The sequence below is a fragment of the Oncorhynchus mykiss genome, chromosome 2 (genome assembly GCF_057628025.1).
Source record: "Oncorhynchus mykiss isolate SJ-2025 chromosome 2, ASM5762802v1, whole genome shotgun sequence".
NCBI lineage: Eukaryota > Metazoa > Chordata > Actinopteri > Salmoniformes > Salmonidae > Oncorhynchus > Oncorhynchus mykiss.
Genome location: NC_143023.1, coordinates 14,057,596 through 14,078,126, shown reverse-complemented (window position 1 = coordinate 14,078,126; position 20,531 = coordinate 14,057,596). Strand labels below are relative to the sequence as shown.

The 20,531-nt window shown below is 44.2% G+C and overlaps 1 protein-coding gene across 2 annotated transcripts; it reads left to right on the top strand.

Moving 5' to 3' along the window:
- Nucleotides 1–1,106: 1,106 nt before the first annotated feature.
- LOC110534175 (cadherin-17) lies at nt 1,107–19,904 on the top strand. Of its 2 annotated transcripts, none has more exons than XM_090189541.1 (19): nt 1,107–1,135; nt 6,728–6,800; nt 7,351–7,440; nt 7,541–7,678; nt 9,876–10,011; nt 10,194–10,352; nt 10,751–10,903; nt 11,612–11,811; nt 14,323–14,454; nt 14,611–14,761; nt 15,907–16,107; nt 16,211–16,287; nt 16,751–16,939; nt 17,353–17,597; nt 17,687–17,823; nt 17,932–18,156; nt 18,258–18,368; nt 18,464–18,580; nt 18,843–19,904. In XM_090189541.1, exons 2-19 carry the CDS (start codon nt 6,750–6,752, stop codon nt 18,926–18,928), a joined length of 2,598 nt encoding a protein of 865 aa, XP_090045667.1. In that variant the 5' UTR covers nt 1,107–1,135; nt 6,728–6,749; the 3' UTR covers nt 18,929–19,904. The 2 variants fall into 2 exon arrangements, with proteins under 2 accessions (XP_090045667.1, XP_090045662.1); XM_090189536.1 differs by having other exon boundaries at nt 1,107–1,140.
- Nucleotides 19,905–20,531: the final 627 nt, after the last annotated feature.

The following is a 20,531-nucleotide window of genomic DNA, read 5'->3' as shown; positions in this document are numbered from 1 at the left end:
GGGACTCCCAATCACGGCCGGAGGTGATGCAGCATGGAGTCTTTTGAATCTTCTTGTGATGCTAAGTGCACAACACCAAGTCAGCAACTGTAAATACGACAAGATCACCTGGCCTGTCTGACTATTTGGGATACAGTTCCTTATTCCACCAATCAGCACACTGTATCAGTTCATTATTACAGGGGACCTATCAGAGGTGTGTGTCTGTGTGAGAAGCAGTCATATCTGTGTCTCAGCTAAGCTCTTCTAAACAGCTTACTACTAGACATTCTCAGACAGGAAGCAGTCATATTTGTGTCTCAGCTAAGATCCTCTAAACAGCTTACTACTAGACATTCTCAGACAGGAAGCAGTCATATCTGTGTCTCAGCTAAGCTCCTCTAAACAGCTTACTACTAGACATTCTCAGACAGGAAGCAGTCATATTTGTGTCTCAGCTAAGATCCTCTAAACAGCTTACTACTAGACATTCTCAGACAGGAAGCAGTCATATCTGTGTCTCAGCTAAGCTCCTCTAAACAGCTTACTACTAGACATTCTCAGACAGGAAGCAGTCATATCTGTGTCTCAGCTAAGCTCATCTAAACAGCTTACTACTAGACATTCTCAGACAGGAAGCAGTTCATAAAGTCAAAGGTTAAAGTCCGCTTTGAGTGAGAATCTTTTCCAGTCCTTTGTAATCCCCACCTCCACCCTTACAGATTGTTCAGTCTGCCTGCTGGTTTTGACTGTGCGGTGATGAGTCCAGTAGCCAGTTGTATGGTTCTACAGAGATGAGCCTTTAGCTTGTAGTAACAGTAAGAACTCTAATAGGGGCTTAGCACTAAATATTCATACATACATTACAACCTACAGTACTTTGGTTCCTGTGTCCCGTTCATGGTTGCCATTCTGTGACGATCATGTTATATTATACTATAATAATGTTATATTAATTTATTATATCCCTTAGTTACACTCACTTCTCCTGTCCCCCTGTTTCTCTATTGGCTCGGCCTGTTGTAGAGGCGGGGAGATTAGACAATGAATAGGTTCAATAAAGTATTGCGTGTTAATGCTGAGTTAACGTTTGACCAGGCTGGATGGGGCAGTAGTGATCACACTACAGTCGAAGGAGTTAAACAGGAACTCTTAAGTAAGGTATGTCTCTTCCTCTCTCACTCTTTCTCTCCCTATCTCTCTTTCTCTCTCTCTCTTTCTCTGTCTTTTTCTGTCATGAATGTTGAGTTGAAGCCTGTATCTATATATTGGTTACTTCTGTTTTCTATATGCGTGTTTAATATTGAGCATTTTCCATTAGGGGATTTCTTTTGTTGTGTGTTGTGATCTTGACTTGACTTTGCCAGGGCCTGTGTGTATATATGTCATCTTGAAGTCTGTGTTATTGAGCACCACTGTCCTGGGGCCACTGTGGCCTCTGGGCTCTGGTTTCTGGGTCAGACACAGGGGCCTGGGTTTGATCAGTCTGGTCTGGTTTGGTCTGGTCTTGGGGGCAGAAAGACACTTAAGGTCACTCAGTGTCGGCCTTCTAGAGACAGGCCTACATCAGGCCTCACACAAAGTTAGAAAAATGCATTCTACAGGTTGAGATTCATCTGTTTTTATAAAGGAGACATGTCCCAACATGTCAGAGTAGTGTGTTTACTTTAGTCCTCCATTTGGTGCTTGTCTGGAAGTGCCGGTTTGCTGTGTTCTGATCCCCATGTGTTGAGCATGATTAGTAATGGCGATTCTGGCGTGTGTCAGTCAGCCAATCAGCAGGGACAGAACTCCTGGTGACACAGAGAGTGCAGAGAGCCAGCGGGAGTGAGATGTAACAGGTGACTAACGGAAGACAATTTGTGTTTTAGGAGAAGGTCGTAGAAAAGGTCATAGCAGTAGGTAGATAGTGAGACAGGTAATGGAAGTTCTATGTAGACACCACAGGCGGCTGGTGGAACCTTAGTTGGGGAGGACAGGATCATAGTAATGGCTGGCATGGAATAAATGGAATGGTGTCGAACACGTCAAACACATGGTTTCTATGTGTTTGATACCATTCACTCCATTCCAGCCATTATTATGAGTCATCCTCCCCTCAGCAGCCATCTGAGGTAGGGGAAATGAAATGGAGTGTGGAGCGTATCGTGCTGTGAGCGAAGCAAAGGTCGTCTGCAGCGGCAAGCCTCAAAGTCACATTCACACTCTTAATGTCCCCCATCACCTCTCTCTGCCCTCTGCAAGACTGGTCATACACATAGACTCACAAGTACTGGACACACTATAGACTCACTTGTACTGGACACACTATAGACTCACATGTACTGGACACACTATAGACTCACATGTACTGGACACACTATAGACTCACATGTACTGGACACACTATAGACTCACATGTACTGGACACACTATAGACTCACATGTACTGGACACACTATAGACTCATGTACTGGACACACTATAGACTCACATGTACTGGACACACTATAGACTCACATGTACTGGACACTGACACAGACAGAGAAACAGGTAAAACACACGGTACAGATGCATTTCCTGTTGAGGTATAATATATCTACTCTGTTGTCGTTGTACATAACAGAATGTCCTGTAGCCTGTCATGAGGACGTGTACATAACAGAATGTCCTGTAGCCTGTCATGAAGACATGTACATAACAGAATGTCCTGTAGCCTGAAATGGAGACGTGTACATAACAGAATGTCCTGTAGCCTGTCATGAAGACGTGTACATAACAGAATGTCCTGTAGCCTGAAATGGAGATGTGTACATAACAGAATGTCCTGTAGCCTGAAATGGAGATGTGTACATAACAGAATGTCCTGTATGTAACCTGTCATGGAGACGTGTTAGTCATTTAGCAGACTCTATTATTCAGAATGACTTACAATAAGTGCGTTCATCTTAAGACACTGTAGCTAGGTGAGACAACAACACATCACAATGGTAGCAGGTACATTTTCCCTCAACAAAGTATTTATCAGCAAAGTCAGTGCTAGTGGAGAAAGAGAAGTACCTTTTTTGGGGTGGGGTTTCAGATGTTTTCGAAAGATGGGCATGGACTCTGTTGTATATATACAGTTCAAGTCGGAAGTTTACATACACCTTAGCCAAATGCATTTAAACTCAGTTTTTCACAATTCCTGACATTTAATCCTAGTAAAAATTCCCTGTCTTAGGTCAGTTAGGATCACCACTTTATTTAAAAAATGTGAAATGTCAGAATAATAGTAGAGAGAATTATTTATTTCAGCTTTTATTTCTTTCATCACATTCCCAGTGGGTCAGAAGTTTACATACACTCAATTAGTATTTGGTAGCATTGCCTTTAAATTGTTTAACTTGGGTCAAACGTTTTGGGTAGCCTTCCACAAGCTTCCCACAATAAGTTGGGTGAATTTGTGGCCCATTCCTCCTGACAGAGCTGGTGTAACTGAGTCAGGTTTGTAAGGCCTCCTTGCTTGCACACGCTTTTCAGTTCTGCCCACACATTTTCTATGGGATTGAGGTCAGGGTTTTGTGATGGCCACTCCAATACCTTGACTTTGTTGTCCTTAAGCCATGTTGCCACAACTTTGGAAGTATGCTTGGGGTCATTGTCCATTTGGGAGACCCATTTGCGACCAAGCTTTAACTTCCTGACTGATGTCTTGAGATGTTGCTTCAATATATCCACATCATTTTCTTCCCTCATGATGCGATCTATTTTGTGAAGTGCACCAGTCCCTCCCGCAGCAAAGCACCCTCACAACATGATGCTGCCACCCCCGTGCTTCACTGTTGGGATGGTGTTCTTCGGCTTGTAAACCTCCCCCTTTTCCCTCCAAACATAACGATGGTCATTATGGCCAAACAGTTCTATTTCTGTTTCAGCAGACCAGAGGACCTTTCTCCAAAAAGTACGATCTTTGTCCCCATGTGCAGTTGCAAACCATAGTCTGGCTTTTTTTATGGCGGTTCCTTGCTGAGCGGCCTTTCAGGTTATGTCAATATAGGATTCGTTTTAATGTAGATATAGATACGTTCGTACCTGTTTCCTCCAGCATCTTCACAAGGTCTTTTGCTGTTGTTCTGGGATTGATTTGCACTTTTCGCACCAAAGTACGTTAATCTCTAGGAGACAGAACGCATCCTTCCTGAGCGGTATGACGGCTGTGTGGTCCCATGGTGTTTATACTTGCGTACTATTGTTTGTACAGAAGAACGTGGTACCTTCAGGCATTTGGAAATTGCTCCCAAGGATGAACCAGACTTGTGGAGGTCTGCAATTTGTTTTCTGAGGTCTTGGCGGATTTCTTTTCATTTTCCCATGATGTCAAGCAAAGAGGCACTGAGTTTGAAGGTAGGCCTTGAAATACATCCACAGGTACACCTCCAATTGACTCAAATTATGTCAATTAGCCTATCAGAAGCTTCTAAAGCCATGACATCATTTTCAGGAATGTTCCAAGCTATTTAAAGGCACAGTCAACTTAGTCTGTGTGAACTTCTGACCAACTGGAATTGTGATACAATGAATTATAAGTGAAATATTCTGTCTGTAAACTTGTGTCATGCACAAAGTGGATGTCCTAACCAACTTACCAAAACTATAGTTTGTTAACAAGACATTTGTGGAGTGGTTGAAAAAATAGTTTTAATGACTCCAACCTAAGTGTATGTAAACTTCCGACTTCAACTGTATATAGACAGTGCCTTCGGAAAGTATTCAGACTCATTGAATTTTCCAACATTTTGTTACATTACAGCCTTATTCTAAAATGGATTAAATACATGTTTTTCCACATCAATCTACACACAATACCCCACAATGACAAAAACAAAAACAGGTTTTTAGAAATGTTTGCACATGTATAAAAAATTCTAAACAGAAATACCTTATTTACATAAGTATTCCAGACCCTATGCTATGAGACTCTAAATTAAGCATTTGATCATCTTTGAGATGTTTCTACCTGTGGTAAATTAAATTGATTTGACCTGATTTGGAAAGGCACACACCTGTCTATAAAAGTTCCCACAGTTGACAGTGCATGTCAGAGCAAAAACCAAGCCATGAGGTTGAAAGAATTGACCGTAGAGCTCTGAGTCAGAATTGTGCCGAGGCACAGATCTGGGGAAGGGTACCAAAAAATGTCTGCAGCATTGAAGATCCCCAATAACACAGTGGCCTCCATCATTCTTAAATGGAAGAAGTTTAGAACCACAAAGACTCTTCCTAGAGCTGATCACCTGGCCAAACTGAGCATTCGGGGGAGAAGGGCCTTGGTCAGAGAGGTGACCAAGAATCCGATTGTCACTCTCGCAGAGCTCTAGAGGTCCTCTTTGGAGATGGGAGTAACTTCTAGAAGGACAACCATCTCTGCAGCACTCCACCAATCAGGCCTTTATGGTAGAGTGGCCAAGCAGATGCCACTCCTCAGTTAAAGGCACACGAAATCCCACTTGGAGTTTGCCAAAAGGCACCTAAAGGACTCTCAGACCATGAGAAACAAGATTATCTGGTCTGATAAAATCAAGATTTGGCCTAAATGCCAAGCGTCATGTCTGGAGGAAACCTGGCACAATCCCTACGGTCAAGCATGGTGGTGGCAGCATCAATCTGCAGTATTACACACACACCTTTAGGGTGGTTTTACTCTCTCTGTCCACCTGCCCTAAACTGTTATATCAGGCTCTGAGGTCACTGTCAGGTCATGGGGGAGTCCGACACCTGAGTGACCTTTCACTAACAAATTAGTCACGTCTGGAGGGGGAGGGGGGTGGTGGTCACCCAGTCATCTTCAAAAGGGAATACTTCCTCTAGATAGCCTAGCTACCTGTCCCCTCACTGCTCCTAGAGCTTAAAACTCCCATGTATGGTCAGTCATGGCTGCCGCTGGCTCAGATTTTCTGTTTCTAACCAGGAGGCGGGGCTTTCTGGTTGAGTGGGAGGAGTCCTGCACATGAAGGCCATTGACTTCCCCATCAGCTCAAAGTCTGTCTTGAGTGAGAGAGAGATAGTGTGGCACTGGCAGGGGACAGTTGGACTACAGTACACTCCCTTAGTGGATCCCTGTTAGTGATACTAAGAGAGAGAGATGGTGTGGAACTGGCAGGGGACAGTTGGACTACAGTACACTCCCTTAGTGGATCCCTGTTACTGATACTAAGAGAGAGAGATAGTGTGGTCCCGGCAGGGGACAGTTGGACTACAATACACTCCCTTAGTGGATCCCTGTTACTGATACTAAGAGAGAGAGATAGTGTGGAACTGGCAGGGGACAGTTGGACTACAGTACACTCCCTTAGTGGATCCCTGTTACTGATACTAAGAGAGAGAGATAGTGTGGAACTGGCAGGGGACAGTTAGACTACAATACACTCCCTTAGTGGATCCCTGTTACTGATACTAAGAGAGAGAGATAGTGTGGAACTGGCAGGGGACAGTTAGACTACAATACACTCCCTTAGTGGATCCCTGTTAGTGATACTAAGATAGAGCCTGTTTGCCCTTGACTCTAGTCCTTCAGGTGAATTAGTAACAGACACTACTACCAGGGAATGTGCTGAAAAACTAACCACTTCTCACCACTGGTGAGGGGGGGGGGGGCCCAGGGACGAGTTTGAGAAGCACTGACCTACACAACCTCTCATTGACAAAGGGCTTATTACAGTCTACCTCTGTGTATTCTAATCCTCCTCTACCCCATCCTCTCCCTCTCATCTTCCTCCTCTCCTCTCAGAGTCTCATCCCTGAAGCTCATCATGGCACATCCCACAATGCACCTGCTGCTGCTCAGCCTCCTCATCGCCACCGTGAGTTCACTCCAACCTCAAATATTTTAAGTTATACTGTATTACTCTACATACATGAACTCTTACGTTGATATTTGACTGTCACTGTTTGAGGAGTGAGACTTCTCTGGGTTCTGTTCCGGTTTGTTTCTGCAAGGTGAGCTTTGGCTCTGGTTGGCTTGGAAACGAGCCACAGGGCGTTGTGCCGCCCTCTGTGACTTATTAGCGTTACTGAAAGATTGAATGAAGGACGCACAGGCTCACGCAGGCCAGACAGTCTCCTTCAGTGGAAATCTGTAGAGTCGGTCAATGAGTAACTGTCCTTCTGCAAGGAGAGAGAGAACGTCTAGCCCATGCTGTAGTGTTTTATCCTTGAGAACACCAAGGGTTTTACATTTTCATTACAGCCTGGCACACCGGATTCAACTAATCAAGGTGTTCATTCATAGTTGAGTGATTGAATCAGGAGTGCAAGTACTGGGCTGGTGCAAAAATGTGCAGCTCTGGAGCTTTTCAACGACTGGAGTCCAGGAACACTGGTCTACTGTATATTCATCACGTGTTGTGATAGGCTGCTGGGAAAGGCCTGGAGAAGGGACCACTGGAGAACAAGGTTCTAGACGTGCCAGAGGGGACACCTGTACCCTACGCCCTCTACCAGGTAACACAAACACACACACACACACACACACACACACACACACACACCTGTTCCCTTAATTTCTGGTCTTTGTATTAATACATTCTCCCTCCGTCTGCAGTTCCAAGCATCCCACCTCGAGGTTGATGGGTTCAGATTGACAGGAGAGACTGAAGGAAAGATCAGCATCTCAGAGGACGGCTGGCTCTACCTGGAACAGACCCTGGACTGGGCCCACACACAGACACATACTCTGGAGGTGACACACACACACACACACACACAAACACACACTGACACACATACAAACACACACACACACTGTAGAAGTTAATACACACACACTGTAGAAGATAACACACAAACACACACTGTAGAAGTTAACATGCGCTGTAGAAGTTAACACACACACACACACACACTGTAGAAGTTAACACGCGCTGTAGAAGTTAACACACACACACACTGTAGAAGTTAACACACACACACACACTGTAGAAGTTAACACACACACACACTGTAGAAGTTAACACACACACACACTGTAGAAGTTAACACACACACACACACACACACTGTAGAAGTTAACACACAGACACACACTGTAGAAGTTAACAGACACAGACACACACTGTAGAAGTTAACACACACACACACACTGTAGAAGTTACACACACACACACACTGTAGAAGTTAACACACACACACACACACTGTAGAAGTTAACACACACACACACACTGTAGAAGTTAACACACACACACACACACACACTGTAGAAGTTAACACACACACACACACACTGTAGAAGTTAACACACACACACACACTGTAGAAGTTAACACACACACACACTGTAAAAGTTAACACACACACACAATGTAGAAGTTAACACACACACACACTGTAGAAGTTAACACACACACACACACACTGTAGAAGTTAACACACACACACAATGTAGAAGTTAACACACACACACACACACTGTAGAAGTTAACACACACACACACTGTAGAAGTTAACACACACACACACACTGTAGAAGTTAACACACACACACACACACACACACACACACACACACACACACACACTGTAGAAGTTAACACACAGACACACACTGTAGAAGTTAACAGACACAGACACACACTGTAGAAGTTAACACACACACACACACTGTAGAAGTTACACACACACACACACACACTGTAGAAGTTAACACACACACACACACTGTAGAAGTTAACACACACACACACTGTAGAAGTTAACACACACACACACACACTGTAGAAGTTAACACACACACACACACACTGTAGAAGTTAACACACACACACACACTGTAGAAGTTAACACACACACACACTGTAAAAGTTAACACACACACACACACTGTAGAAGTTACACACACACTGTAGAAGTTAACACACAGACACACTGTAGAAGTTAACACACACACACACACACACTGTAGAAGTTAACACACACACACACACACACACACACACACACACACTGTAGAAGTTAACACACACAGACACACACTGTAGAAGTTAACAGACACAGACACACACTATAGTAGTTAACACACACACACACACTGTAGAAGTTACACACACACACACACTGTAGAAGTTACACACACACAGACACACACTATAGTAGTTAACATACACAGAACATACAATGTAGTAATTCACATACACAGACCACACAATGTAGAAGTTAACATACACAGACCACACAATGTAGTAGTTAACATACACAGACCACACAATGTAGTAGTTAACATACACAGACCACACAATGTAGTAGTTAACATACACAGACCACACAATGTAGAAGTTAACACACACACACACACTGTAGAAGTTACACACACACAGACACACACTGTAGAAGTTAACACACACACACACTATAGTAGTTAACATACACAGACCACACACTATAGTAGTTAACATACACAGACCACACACTATAGTAGTTAACATACACAGACCACACACTATAGTAGTTAACATACACAGACCACACACTATAGTAGTTAACATACACAGACCACACAATGTAGTAGTTAACATACACGTGATACAAGTTAGTATTTGAGTGAACCCAGAGTCTCTGGTGGCACAGCTGGCACTGCAGTACAGCACCCTTAACCACTGCGCCACCCAGGAGGCCATAACCTTAACAATTCTGACTTAATACTTAACCTTAAACACATCCAACTTCAAAACAACTTCAAAATGTGACGTTTGAGAAACATGGATGAACGTCTAATTCTGATGTGAGACTGTGAGAGCTGGTAGGACACACACACAGACATACACACACTGTCGATTCACAGATCTGACAAGTACCTGCATGCACACACATACACAATGACATTTAGTATAGACCCACACACACATCCCAGCTTCATGTTGTTGTTGTTGTTGTTGTTGTAGCTGGAGGCCTTAGTGGGTTCAGAACCAGTAGAAGGTCCAGTCATCATCACCATCAACGTGTTGGATGTCAACAACCACGCCCCGTCCTTCAACCAGACTGACTACATCGGCATCGTCAAGGAACGTACCCCCGCAGGTCTGTCAGCCTGTCACTCTGTCTGTCACTCTGTCTGTCTGTCACTCTGCCTGTCACTCTGCCTGTCACTCTGTCTGTCACTCTGCCTGTCACTCTGTCTGTCACTCTGTCTGTCTGACTGTCTGTCTATCCGTCTGTTTATCTGTCTGTGTGTGTGTTCATTATGTGTGTGTGTGTTGCAGGTGTTCCATTTGCGTGTGTGTTTGCTACTGACCTGGATGACCCAGAGTCTCCCAACGCCCATCTAAGTTACACCCTGGTCTCTCAGATCCCCAACAGAGACAACACCCTGTTCTTCCAGATCAACAGCAACACAGGAGAGATTTCTACTACTGCCGAGGGTAACACACACACACACACTCCCGGAGATCCTCAAAGTGCACACACATAGATCATCCCAGATGTTGTGGTCTCTAATCTCATCCTGTATGAGTGCTAATCTGTGAGTTCTGCATCCTTTAATCTCACACCAACCCGGATTACCACAACTCAACTCTCGTGCTCCAGATTAACACATCAGATTAACACATGCTTGGTGTCAGATTGACCACGTGATTATATTACTGATTACAGCTGTGTGTGTGTGTGTGTGTGTGTGTGTGTGTGTGTGTGTGTGTGTGTGTGTGTGTGTGTGTGTGTGTGTGTGTGTGTGTGTGTGTGTGTGTGTGTGTGTGTGTGTGTGTGTGTGTGTGTGTGTGTGTGTGTGTGTGTGTGTGTGTGTGTGTGTGTGTTCCTGCAGGAGAGCGTCTGCTGAAGGCCAGAGAAAGTGTTATTCATTCCAGAGGAGGGGACTTCAGTGATTCTCTGAAGAAGAGGTTTGATGACTACTGCACCCCCACAGGGGACATCCCTTATGAACTCAACCCCTTCTACAGCTGTGTGCAGAGAGCAGGTCTGTGTGTACTTCACTATATTTACTTGTAGTTTAAGATGAAACAATAAAATCACTATTGTCAGGTAAACCTGACCAAGATGGTCCAAATAGATAGATGATTGAGCCCATAGCAGACCACAAGGGGGAGGATAAAGAGAAAAAGAGGAGGGCATTTCAGAGAGGATGCAAATAGAGCAGAGCACATGCAGACACTTGGAAACATGTCAGGCAGAGAAAGAGAGAGAGAGTGAGAGAGAGGGGGATAAAGAGAGAGGGGGGGATAAAGAGAGAGATAGGGATAGAGAGAGTGAGGGATAGAGACAGAGACATAGAGAGTGAGAGATAGATAGATTAATTCAAGTGATTAAGGCTGATTAAGAGGGTAATGGTGTGATTGAGAGGCTGCTGAACAGAACCTTCTCTACATAATGTTGTTGAGTTCAGCTGTGGCCACTGGCCAGAGCAGCCTGACCTCTCACCTCTGACCCCTGTGTCATCACACAGAGAGCCCCGAGGCCACGCTCCGATATTCCCGTATAGTCCACTACTACTAGTACACTACTTTTGTCCAGGGCCCTACGTTTGGCCAGTTCATCCATAGACATACAGGGCGACAGTCAAACACAGTGTGCCATATGGGAAATAAGGAATCATTTGGGCCTGTCTTCTTCGGTGGTGCCTGTGTATTGACTGTGAATGGTCCTGTTTCTTCCTCTGTGGTTGTAGAGTCTCGGAGGCTGAACCCTCTGGAAGACCCAGACTTCACGCTGATTGTTCGTGTGGAGGACATGGGCGGGGAGTCGGTGAACGCTCTCAACGGTAACGCAAGGGTTAAAATTGTCGTGCAGGAGAACCTGTGGGTCAATCCTGGACCGATCAACCTCAGAGAACAGTTGAAAGGGATATACCCCATGCCCATCGGCAAGGTACGGCAGGGGTGGAAATCACACTCACACAATCACTATAGGTTCCCCAGTACCTAACTAAGGACACTGTTTAGAAAACACTAAGGACCTAAAGGAGACTGTTTAGAAAACACTAAGGACCTAAAGGAGACTGTTTAGAAAACACTAAGGACCTAAAGGAGACTGTTTAGAAAACACTAAGGACCTAAAGGAGACTGTTTAGAAAACACTAAGAACCTAAAGAGACTGCTTAGAAAACACTAAGAACCTAAAGAGACTGTTTAGAAAACAGTAAGAACCTAAAGAGACTGTTTAGAAAACAGTAAGAACCTAAAGAGACTGTTTAGAAAACACTAAGAACCTAAAGAGACTGTATAGAAAACACTAAGAACCTAAAGAGACCCTCTAGAAAACACTAAGAACCTAAAGAGACTGTTTAGAAAACAGTAAGAACCTAAAGAGACTGTTTAGAAAACACTAAGGACATAAAGAGACTGTTTAGAAAACACTAAGAACCTAAAGAGACTGTTTAGAAAACACTAAGAACCTAAAGAGACTGTTTAGAAAACACTAAGAACCTAAAGAGACTGTTTAGAAAACACTAAGGACATAAAGAGACTGTTTAGAAAACACTAAGAACCTAAAGAGACTGTTTAGAAAACACTAAGGACATAAAGAGACTGTTTAGAAAACAGTAAGAACCTAAAGAGACTCTCTAGAAAACACATAATCAGCATGCATACCTTAAATTTGATCTCCTATTGACATCACTGCATGATAAAAGGAAAATGTTACATATAAAGCAGTTAAGATACAGTACATTAAAAAAAAGTATTTAGTCAGCCACCAATTGTGCAAGTTCTCCCACTTAAAAAGATGAGAGAGGCCTGTAATTTTCATCAGAGGTACACTTCAACTATGACAGACAAAATGAGGAAAAAAAATCCAGAAAATCACATTGTAGGATTTTTAATGAATTTATTTGCAAATTATGGTGGAAAATAAGTATTTGATCATCTACAAACAAGCAAGATTTCTGGCTCTCACAGACCTGTAACTTCTTCTTTAAGAGGCTCCTCTGTCCTCCACTCGTTACCTGTATTAATGGCACCTGTTTGAACTTGTTATCAGTATAAAAGACACCTGTCCACAACCTCAAACAGTCACACTCCAAACTCCACTATGGCCAAGACCAAAGAGCTGTCAAAGGACACCAGAAACAAAATTGTAGACCTGTACCAGGCTGGGAAGACTGAATCTGCAATAGGTAAGCAGCTTGGTTTGAAGAAATCAACTGTGGGAGCAATTATTAGGAAATGGAAGACATACAAGACCACTGATAATCTCCCTCGATCTGGGGCTCCACGCAAGCTCTCACCCCGTGGGGTCAAAATGATCACAAGAATGGTGAGCAAAAATCCCAGAACCACATGGGGGGACCTAGTGAATGACCTGCAGAGAGCTGGGACCAAAGTAACAAAGCCTACCACCAGTAACACACTACGCCGCCAGGGACTCAAATCCTGCAGTGCCAGACGTGTCCCCTTGCTTCAGCCAGTACATGTCCAGGCCCATCTGAAGTTTGCTAGAGAGCATTTGGATGATCCTGAAGAAGATTTGGAGAATGTCATATGGTCAGATGAAACCAAAATATAACTTTTTGGTAAAAACTCAACTCGTTGTGTTTGGAGGACAAAGAATGCTGAGTTGCATCCAAAGAACACCATACCTACTGTGAAGCATGGGGGTGGAAACATCATGCTTTGGGGCTGTTTTTCTGCAAAGGGACCAGGACGACTGATCCGTGTAAAAGAAAGAATGAATGGGGCCATGTATCGTGAGATTTTGAGTGAAAACCTCCTTCCATCAGCAAGGGCATTGAAGATGAAACGTGGCTGGGTCTTTCAGCATGACAATGATCCCAAACACACCGCCCGGGCAACGAAGGAGTGGCTTCGTAAGAAGCATTTCAAGGTCCTGGAGTGGCCTAGCCAGTCTCCAGATCTCAACCCCATAGAATATCTTTGGAGGGAGTTGAAAGTCCATGTTGCCCAGCAACAGCCCCAAAACATCACTGCTCTAGAGGAGATCTGCATGGAGGAATGGGCCAAAATACCAGCAACAGTGTGTGAAAACCTTGTGAAGACTTACATAAAACGTTTGACCTCTGTCATTGCCAACAAAGGGTATATAACAAAGTATTGAGATAAACATTTGTTATTGACCAAATACTTATTTTCCACCATAATTTGCAAATAAATTCATAAAAAATCCTACAATGTGATTTTCTGGATTTTTTTTCTCATTTTGTCTGTCATAGTTGAAGTGTACCTATGATGAAAATTAAAGGCCTTTCTCATCTTTTTAAGTGGGAGAACTTGCACAATTGGTGGCTGACTAAATACTTTTTTGCCCCACTGTATGTATATATATATATATATATATATATATATAGATGCCTGCCTGCCTGTCTGACTGACTGACTGACTGACTGACTGACTGACTGACTGTCTGTCTGATGTCTCCCTGCAGGTCCAGTCTAATGATCCCAGTGCCTTCTACAGGCTGGTACAGAAAGAACGGGAGCTGACGTTCCCCTTCAATGTCACGGAGGAAGGAGACATTCTGCTGACTGAGGAGCTGGACAGAGAGGACAAGGCCATGGTAACCAGCTAGTCCTCCTCATCACAATCACTATCTAACACTCTGGTCCCAAGCAGCATTATTTAATGGAGTACTGTCCATCACTGGATAGTTCACATAAAAATAAATGTGAACTAAAAACTAAAAAATAAATGTGTGTGTGTGTGTGTGTTCCAGTACATCCTGGTGGTGTTTGCTGAGGATAGCTATGGTAACCAGGTAGACCCTCCCCTGGAAGTGCAGGTGGTGGTGGACGATGTGAATGATAACGCTCCAATCTGTGAGGAGGAACTCAGTGTGTTTGAAGTGCAGGAGAATGAACCCACAGGTAACTAACTACTGGATGTGTGTGTGATAGGTTGGAGATGTGTGATTCACTACACAGCCAGAAGTATATGGACACCCCTTTAAATTAGTGGATTCGGCTATTTAAGCCATAGCAGCAAATGGGGGACCAACTCAATATTAATGCCCATGATTTTGGAATGAGATGTTTGACGAGCAGGTGTCCACATACTTACTTTTACATTTCATTGACCCTGATGTGCATTCCATAAATGTGTGAAAAGTCTCGTATCTTGTGACTTTGATGTTAGGACTGTGTTGTGACTGATGTTAGGACTGTGTTGTGACTGATGTTAGGACTGTGTTGTGACTGATGTTAGGACTGTGTTGTGACTGATGTTAGGACTGTGTTGTGACTGATGTTAGGACTGTGTTGTGACTGATTTTAGGACTGTGTTGTGACTGATGTTAGGACTGTGTTGAGGCTGGTGTTAGGACTGTGTTGAGGCTGGTGTTAGGACTGTGTTGTGGCTGGTGTTAGGACTGTGTTGTGACTGATGTTAGGACTGTGTTGAGACTGATGTTAGGACTGTGTTGAGACTGATGTTAGGACTGTGTTGAGGCTGGTGTTACGACTGTGTTGAGACTGATGTTAGGACTGTGTTGAGGCTGGTGTTAGGACTGTGTTGAGGCTGGTGTTAGGACTGTGTTGAGACTGGTGTTAGGACTGTGTTGAGGCTGGTGTTAGGACTGTGTTGTGACTGGTGTTAGGACTGTGTTGAGACTGGTGTTAGGACTGTGTTGTGACTGATGTTAGGACTGTGTTGAGACTGATGTTAGGACTGTGTTGAGATTGATGTTAGGACTGTGTTGAGGCTGGTGTTACGACTGTGTTGAGACTGATGTTAGGACTGTGTTGAGGCTGGTGTTAGGACTGTGTTGAGGCTGGTGTTAGGACTGTGTTGAGACTGGTGTTAGGACTGTGTTGAGGCTGGTGTTAGGACTGTGTTGTGACTGGTGTTAGGACTGTGTTGAGGCTGGTGTTAGGACTGTGTTGTGACTGGTGTTAGGACTGTGTTGAGACTGGTGTTAGGACTGTGTTGTTATATTAAAGGTATGTGTGTTCAGAGCTGAAGCATTCTAATAGTAACTCATATAACTTGTATGATTGGTTCCTCTGGGTTCCAGGCAGCCCAGTCGGACATCTGATGGTGCATGATGCTGATGATGACAACACACCCAACGCACTGCTCTCCTATTCGTTGGTGACCCAAACCCCTTCCTCCGTCTTTACCATCGATGGCATCAGCGGCCGCATCCAGGCCAAGCAGATGCTCCAACGCAGAGATGCAACAGAGTACCACCTCACTGTCAGAGTAAACGACCCAGGTACATGCACACACACACACTTGACTTTTGTCTAAAAGTTTGAACAGCACAGACACGTGTTTGCTTCAATGGGCCCTCACATACTGTTGTGTGTCTTCGTCAGGTTTCAGCACAGAATGTAAGGTCCTCATCAAGGTTATCGACATCAACAATGAGCTGCCCATCTTCGAGATGAATGACGTGAGACATACCTGAGACACACACCTGAGTTTCATAGATGCTTTAGTTGGTATGGGTTGTTGACCTGTGACCTTTAATACTCTCTCTCTCTCTCTCTCTCTCTGTCTCTCTTTCTCGCTCACTTTATCACTCCCTCTCTCTGTCTCTCTCTCCCTCCCTCTCCCTCTCCCTCCCTCTCTGTCCCTCTGTCTCTCTCTCTGTCTCTTTCTGTCTGTCTGTCTCTCTCTCCGTCTCTCTCTATCTCTGTCTCTCTCTGTCTCTCTGTATCTCTCTGTCTCTCTCTCTCCATGTCTCTCTCTGTCTCTCTCTCTGTCTCTCTCTGTCTCTCTGTTTCTCTCTCTCTCTCTCTCTCTCTCTCTCTCTCTCTCTCGCTCCCTCTCTGTCTCTCTCTGTCTCTCTGTTTCTCTCTCTCTCCCTCTGTCTCTCTCTGTCTCTCGCTGTCTCTCTCTCTGTCTCTCTGTAGTATGGTAGTCACAACCTGTCTGAAGACACAGCTCTAGGCCACACCCTCCTGACAGTGAAAGCCACAGACGCTGACGACCCTGGAACAGGAAGCTCCCGCATCGAGTTCCACATAACCGCTGGCAACGAAGATGGAGTTTTCGCCATGGAGACAGACGACAATGGGGAGGGCAGGCTTGTTGTTGCTAAGGTAACTTCATACTGAAAGACACCTACGAAAGGTCAGATTTTGATAGGTGATGATAAAGATGATAAGCTGATCCTAGATCTATGGTTGTATTGATTATTAAAGGAAACGTCCACCAGCAGGCTGAAACAAACCCACAAAAACGCTTCCATTTTGCTCCAGAATGCTCACAGACCTCTCTCTCCCTTCCTCCCCATCTGCCTCCCTCCCCCTTCCCCTCCCCCTCTCTTTCCCTTCCTCCACCCTCCCTTCCTCCCCGTCCCTTCCTCTCCCCCCTCCCTTCCTCCCCCTCTCTCTCCCTTCCTCCCCCCTCCTTTCCTCCCCCTCTCTCTCCCTTCATCCCCCCTCGATCTCCCTTCGTCCCCCTTCTCTCTCCCTCCTTCCCCTCTCTCCCTCCTTCCCGCCTCTTTCTCCAGCCTCTGAACTATGAGACTGCTTCCTCCTATAAGCTACAGATTGATGCTCGTAACCCAGAGCCGCTGGTGAGCGGTCTCGAGTACGGCGCTGAGTCGTCCGCCGTGGTCTCGGTGGCGATCAGTGACGTTGATGAGGCTCCAGTGTTTGACATGGACATTCTGGATGTCACGGTGCCAGAGGACACCAAGGAGGGAGCTACGCTGCTCAAAATAGACGCCAAGGACCCAGAGGGAAAAGAGATACTGTAATCACATTATGAGAGGGACTGATGTTGTATGTGTGTTATGGCTCTGATAGTGTATATTTTGTGCTCTAACTGTGTGTGTATTGTAGGTTCAAGATGGAGGGAGACACTAAGGGTTGGCTGGAGATTGATCCTGCTACTGGAGAGATAAAGATAAAGAATAAAGCTGTGCTGGACAGAGAGACGGTGGAGGCCTTCCACTTTACTGTTGTCGCCTTCGAGAAAGGTGACGAACACACATATGTATATTTCGGATACTTTTTTGACCCACACACTGCCAGTTTGAGTCCAGGTTAGAGAATATCCATAATGAATAATATCTCTCCACCCCCAGCCAATCCAGAGCTGTCCTCAGAGCGCGAGGTGTCTGTGAGGCTGCTGGATGTGAATGACAATGTCCCCAAGCTGACAGAGAACCAGGCCTTCATCTGTGTGAAGAAGCCCCAGCCTATAGTCCTGACGGCCCTGGACGCGGACGCAGACCCCTTCGGAGCACCTTTCACATTCAGCCTGGCCCAGGGCAAGAAGTCCCCCAACTGGGACCTAAGCGCTGTGGACGGTACACATTTGTTAGACAAGACTACATCTCCTAGAGATCCTGTCGATTAATGTGCTCCCGTGCTGATGTGGGATTGTGTCTCTTCCCTTGGTTTCCTGTAGGTACGTCTGCTAAACTGACCCTGAAGAAATCTCCCACCGAGGACAAAACCTTCCTAATCCCCATCAACATCAAAGACAACGCTGGCATGGGCATCACACAGAAGTTTGAGGGTGAGTGGTTACAGCCAGCTGTGTGTGATAGCACCCATCACACACAAGACCATGTAGCTGTGAGTGGGTGTCTGATGTGTGTGTTCTCCCTACAGTGCGAGTGTGTAACTGCACAGAGCTGGGATACTGTTTCACCGAGCCGGGCGTTCATGCAGGGGTGTTAGGAATGCCCACCACCATCGGAATCCTGGCTGGAACTGTCGGATTCATCGGTGAGTAACAGGCGCTGTTGTTCACTGGTGTTGTTGCTATGCACTGCACTTTAAGGGAAGAGGGCGGAGTGGTACAATCCAGGAACTAAGACCTAACGGTAGCATAAAACGTATTGTTGTTGATAGTTTTTCTGGTTCTTTTTGACTAATCTCTCATGGACAGACTAATCGAGTATCTAACGCAATTATGCAGGATTTTAGTTCTGGGTTTGCGATAATATGTTTTGACTGTTATTGACGGGTGATGTCACTTCCTCCCTAGCCCTGGTCCTGATCATCGCTTTCCATCGTATAAAGAAGGACAACCAGAAGAAAGCCTTGCTGGGAGAAACGGACGCCATTCTCTAGAAACATATGAGATAGCATGTGTTTGTTTAATTGTTATATTTCTGAAGAACAGATCTACTTTGATTGGTTGTATGCACGTTATAAATACTACCTGGTTTCGTCATAATCATGCGCTCATTGAGCTCAATAACTTATTTCCCTTGTCAGTGAATTTTGTCTGTATTTAGAATTTAGACTGTCCCTTCTCAGCTAGTGTGTCTTGACTGGCTGTGCACTGTGTGTGACGGTTCAAACACTCCATTTCAAGCTGCTTGCTGGAATTGTGTAGTCTGTTGCTCAGAGACTTTAGTTCACCGTTTGCCCCTGACTGTTGTTTGTGGTTGATACTGTCTTTATACTGATACTCCATGATGTTTTTTGATGAGGCCTGATATTAGTGAAGATGCTAGCTAGCCGAGGGTTAAATTAGGACGGTTCCACCACTTTAGAATGGGAGAAAGACTGCCTACAGTAAAGAGTAGAAATGACCATGGAAAAACAACTGATGTTGGAGACAGTTCCAACACCTAAACATCCCTCAATTTAACCCTTAGTGTTAACTGTTTGACAAGCCCAGTGTAAATGAGTGCCTGGTGAATGTCTGAGTGTGTACCAAGGTTATTATAGTTTTGTGATTTTCTATTCAATTTTATTTCTATTAGTTTTTCAATTAAAAAAATTAATTCAGTTTAGTTTCCATTCGGTTTTAGACTTGATTTACTAGTTTTTATTCTGTTTCAGTACAATAAAAAACATATTTAGTTTTTATTCTGTTTCAGTAGGATAAAAAACATATTTAGTTTTTATATTATTCAGTTGTAGTTTTGGTTTCAGTTTCAGTTGTAGTTTCAGTTTACTCAATTGTTTTTCCAATTTTTGTTTTTAATTCATTTTCATTTCAGTTTTCGTTTACTATTATAACCTTGGTGTGTGCAACACAGTAATGGAGAGAGGAGTGGGGAAAATGTCTGTCTGAATAAAGGCTATCTGGACCTACTGCTTTTGAGTAAAATGGTGTGCTTTGGTCTGAGAGAGGAATGTAATATTATGTGTATGTGTGTGTGCTTTGGTCTGAGAGAGGAATGTAATATGTGCATGTGTGTTTGCTTTGGTCTGAGAGAGGAATGTAATATGTGCATGTGTGTTTGCTTTGGTCTGAGAGAGGAATGTAATATGTGCATGTGTGTTTGCTTTGGTCTGAGAGAGGAATGTAATATGTGCATGTGTGTTTGCTTTGGTCTGAGAGAGGAATGTAATATTATGTGCATGTGTGTTTACTTTGGGCTGAGAGATGAATGTAATATGTGCATATGTGTTTACTTTGGGCTGAGAGAGGAATGTAATATGTGCATGTGTGTGTGCTTTGGGCTGAGAGAGGAATGTAATATTATGTGTATGTGAGAAGGTTGTGAGAGGAATGTAGGTGCGTGCTTGTGTATGTTTCTGAAAGGTGAGTGATGAGGTAACTGTATTAACCATTAAAACTTCTCTACTCTGGTCATAACTGCAGAGAAGTCTGACATGTTGATTGTACAGCAGCAGCTTTTTATACCTCTGTGAAAAGGCTTCTGATGAGGAACACTCATTATAGGTGGTATTTCAGTGGTATAACACCTGAGAATTA

Coding starts and splice junctions, on each gene's coding strand:
- LOC110534175 (XM_090189541.1), top strand. CDS start 6,750: ATGGCACATCCCACAATGCACCTGCTGCTGCTCAGCCTCCTCATCGCC. Junction 17,824..17,931: donor TGTTGTCGCCTTCGAGAAAG/GTGACGAACACA, acceptor CTCCACCCCCAG/CCAATCCAGAGCTGTCCTCA. Junction 18,369..18,463: donor CATCACACAGAAGTTTGAGG/GTGAGTGGTTAC, acceptor TTCTCCCTACAG/TGCGAGTGTGTAACTGCACA.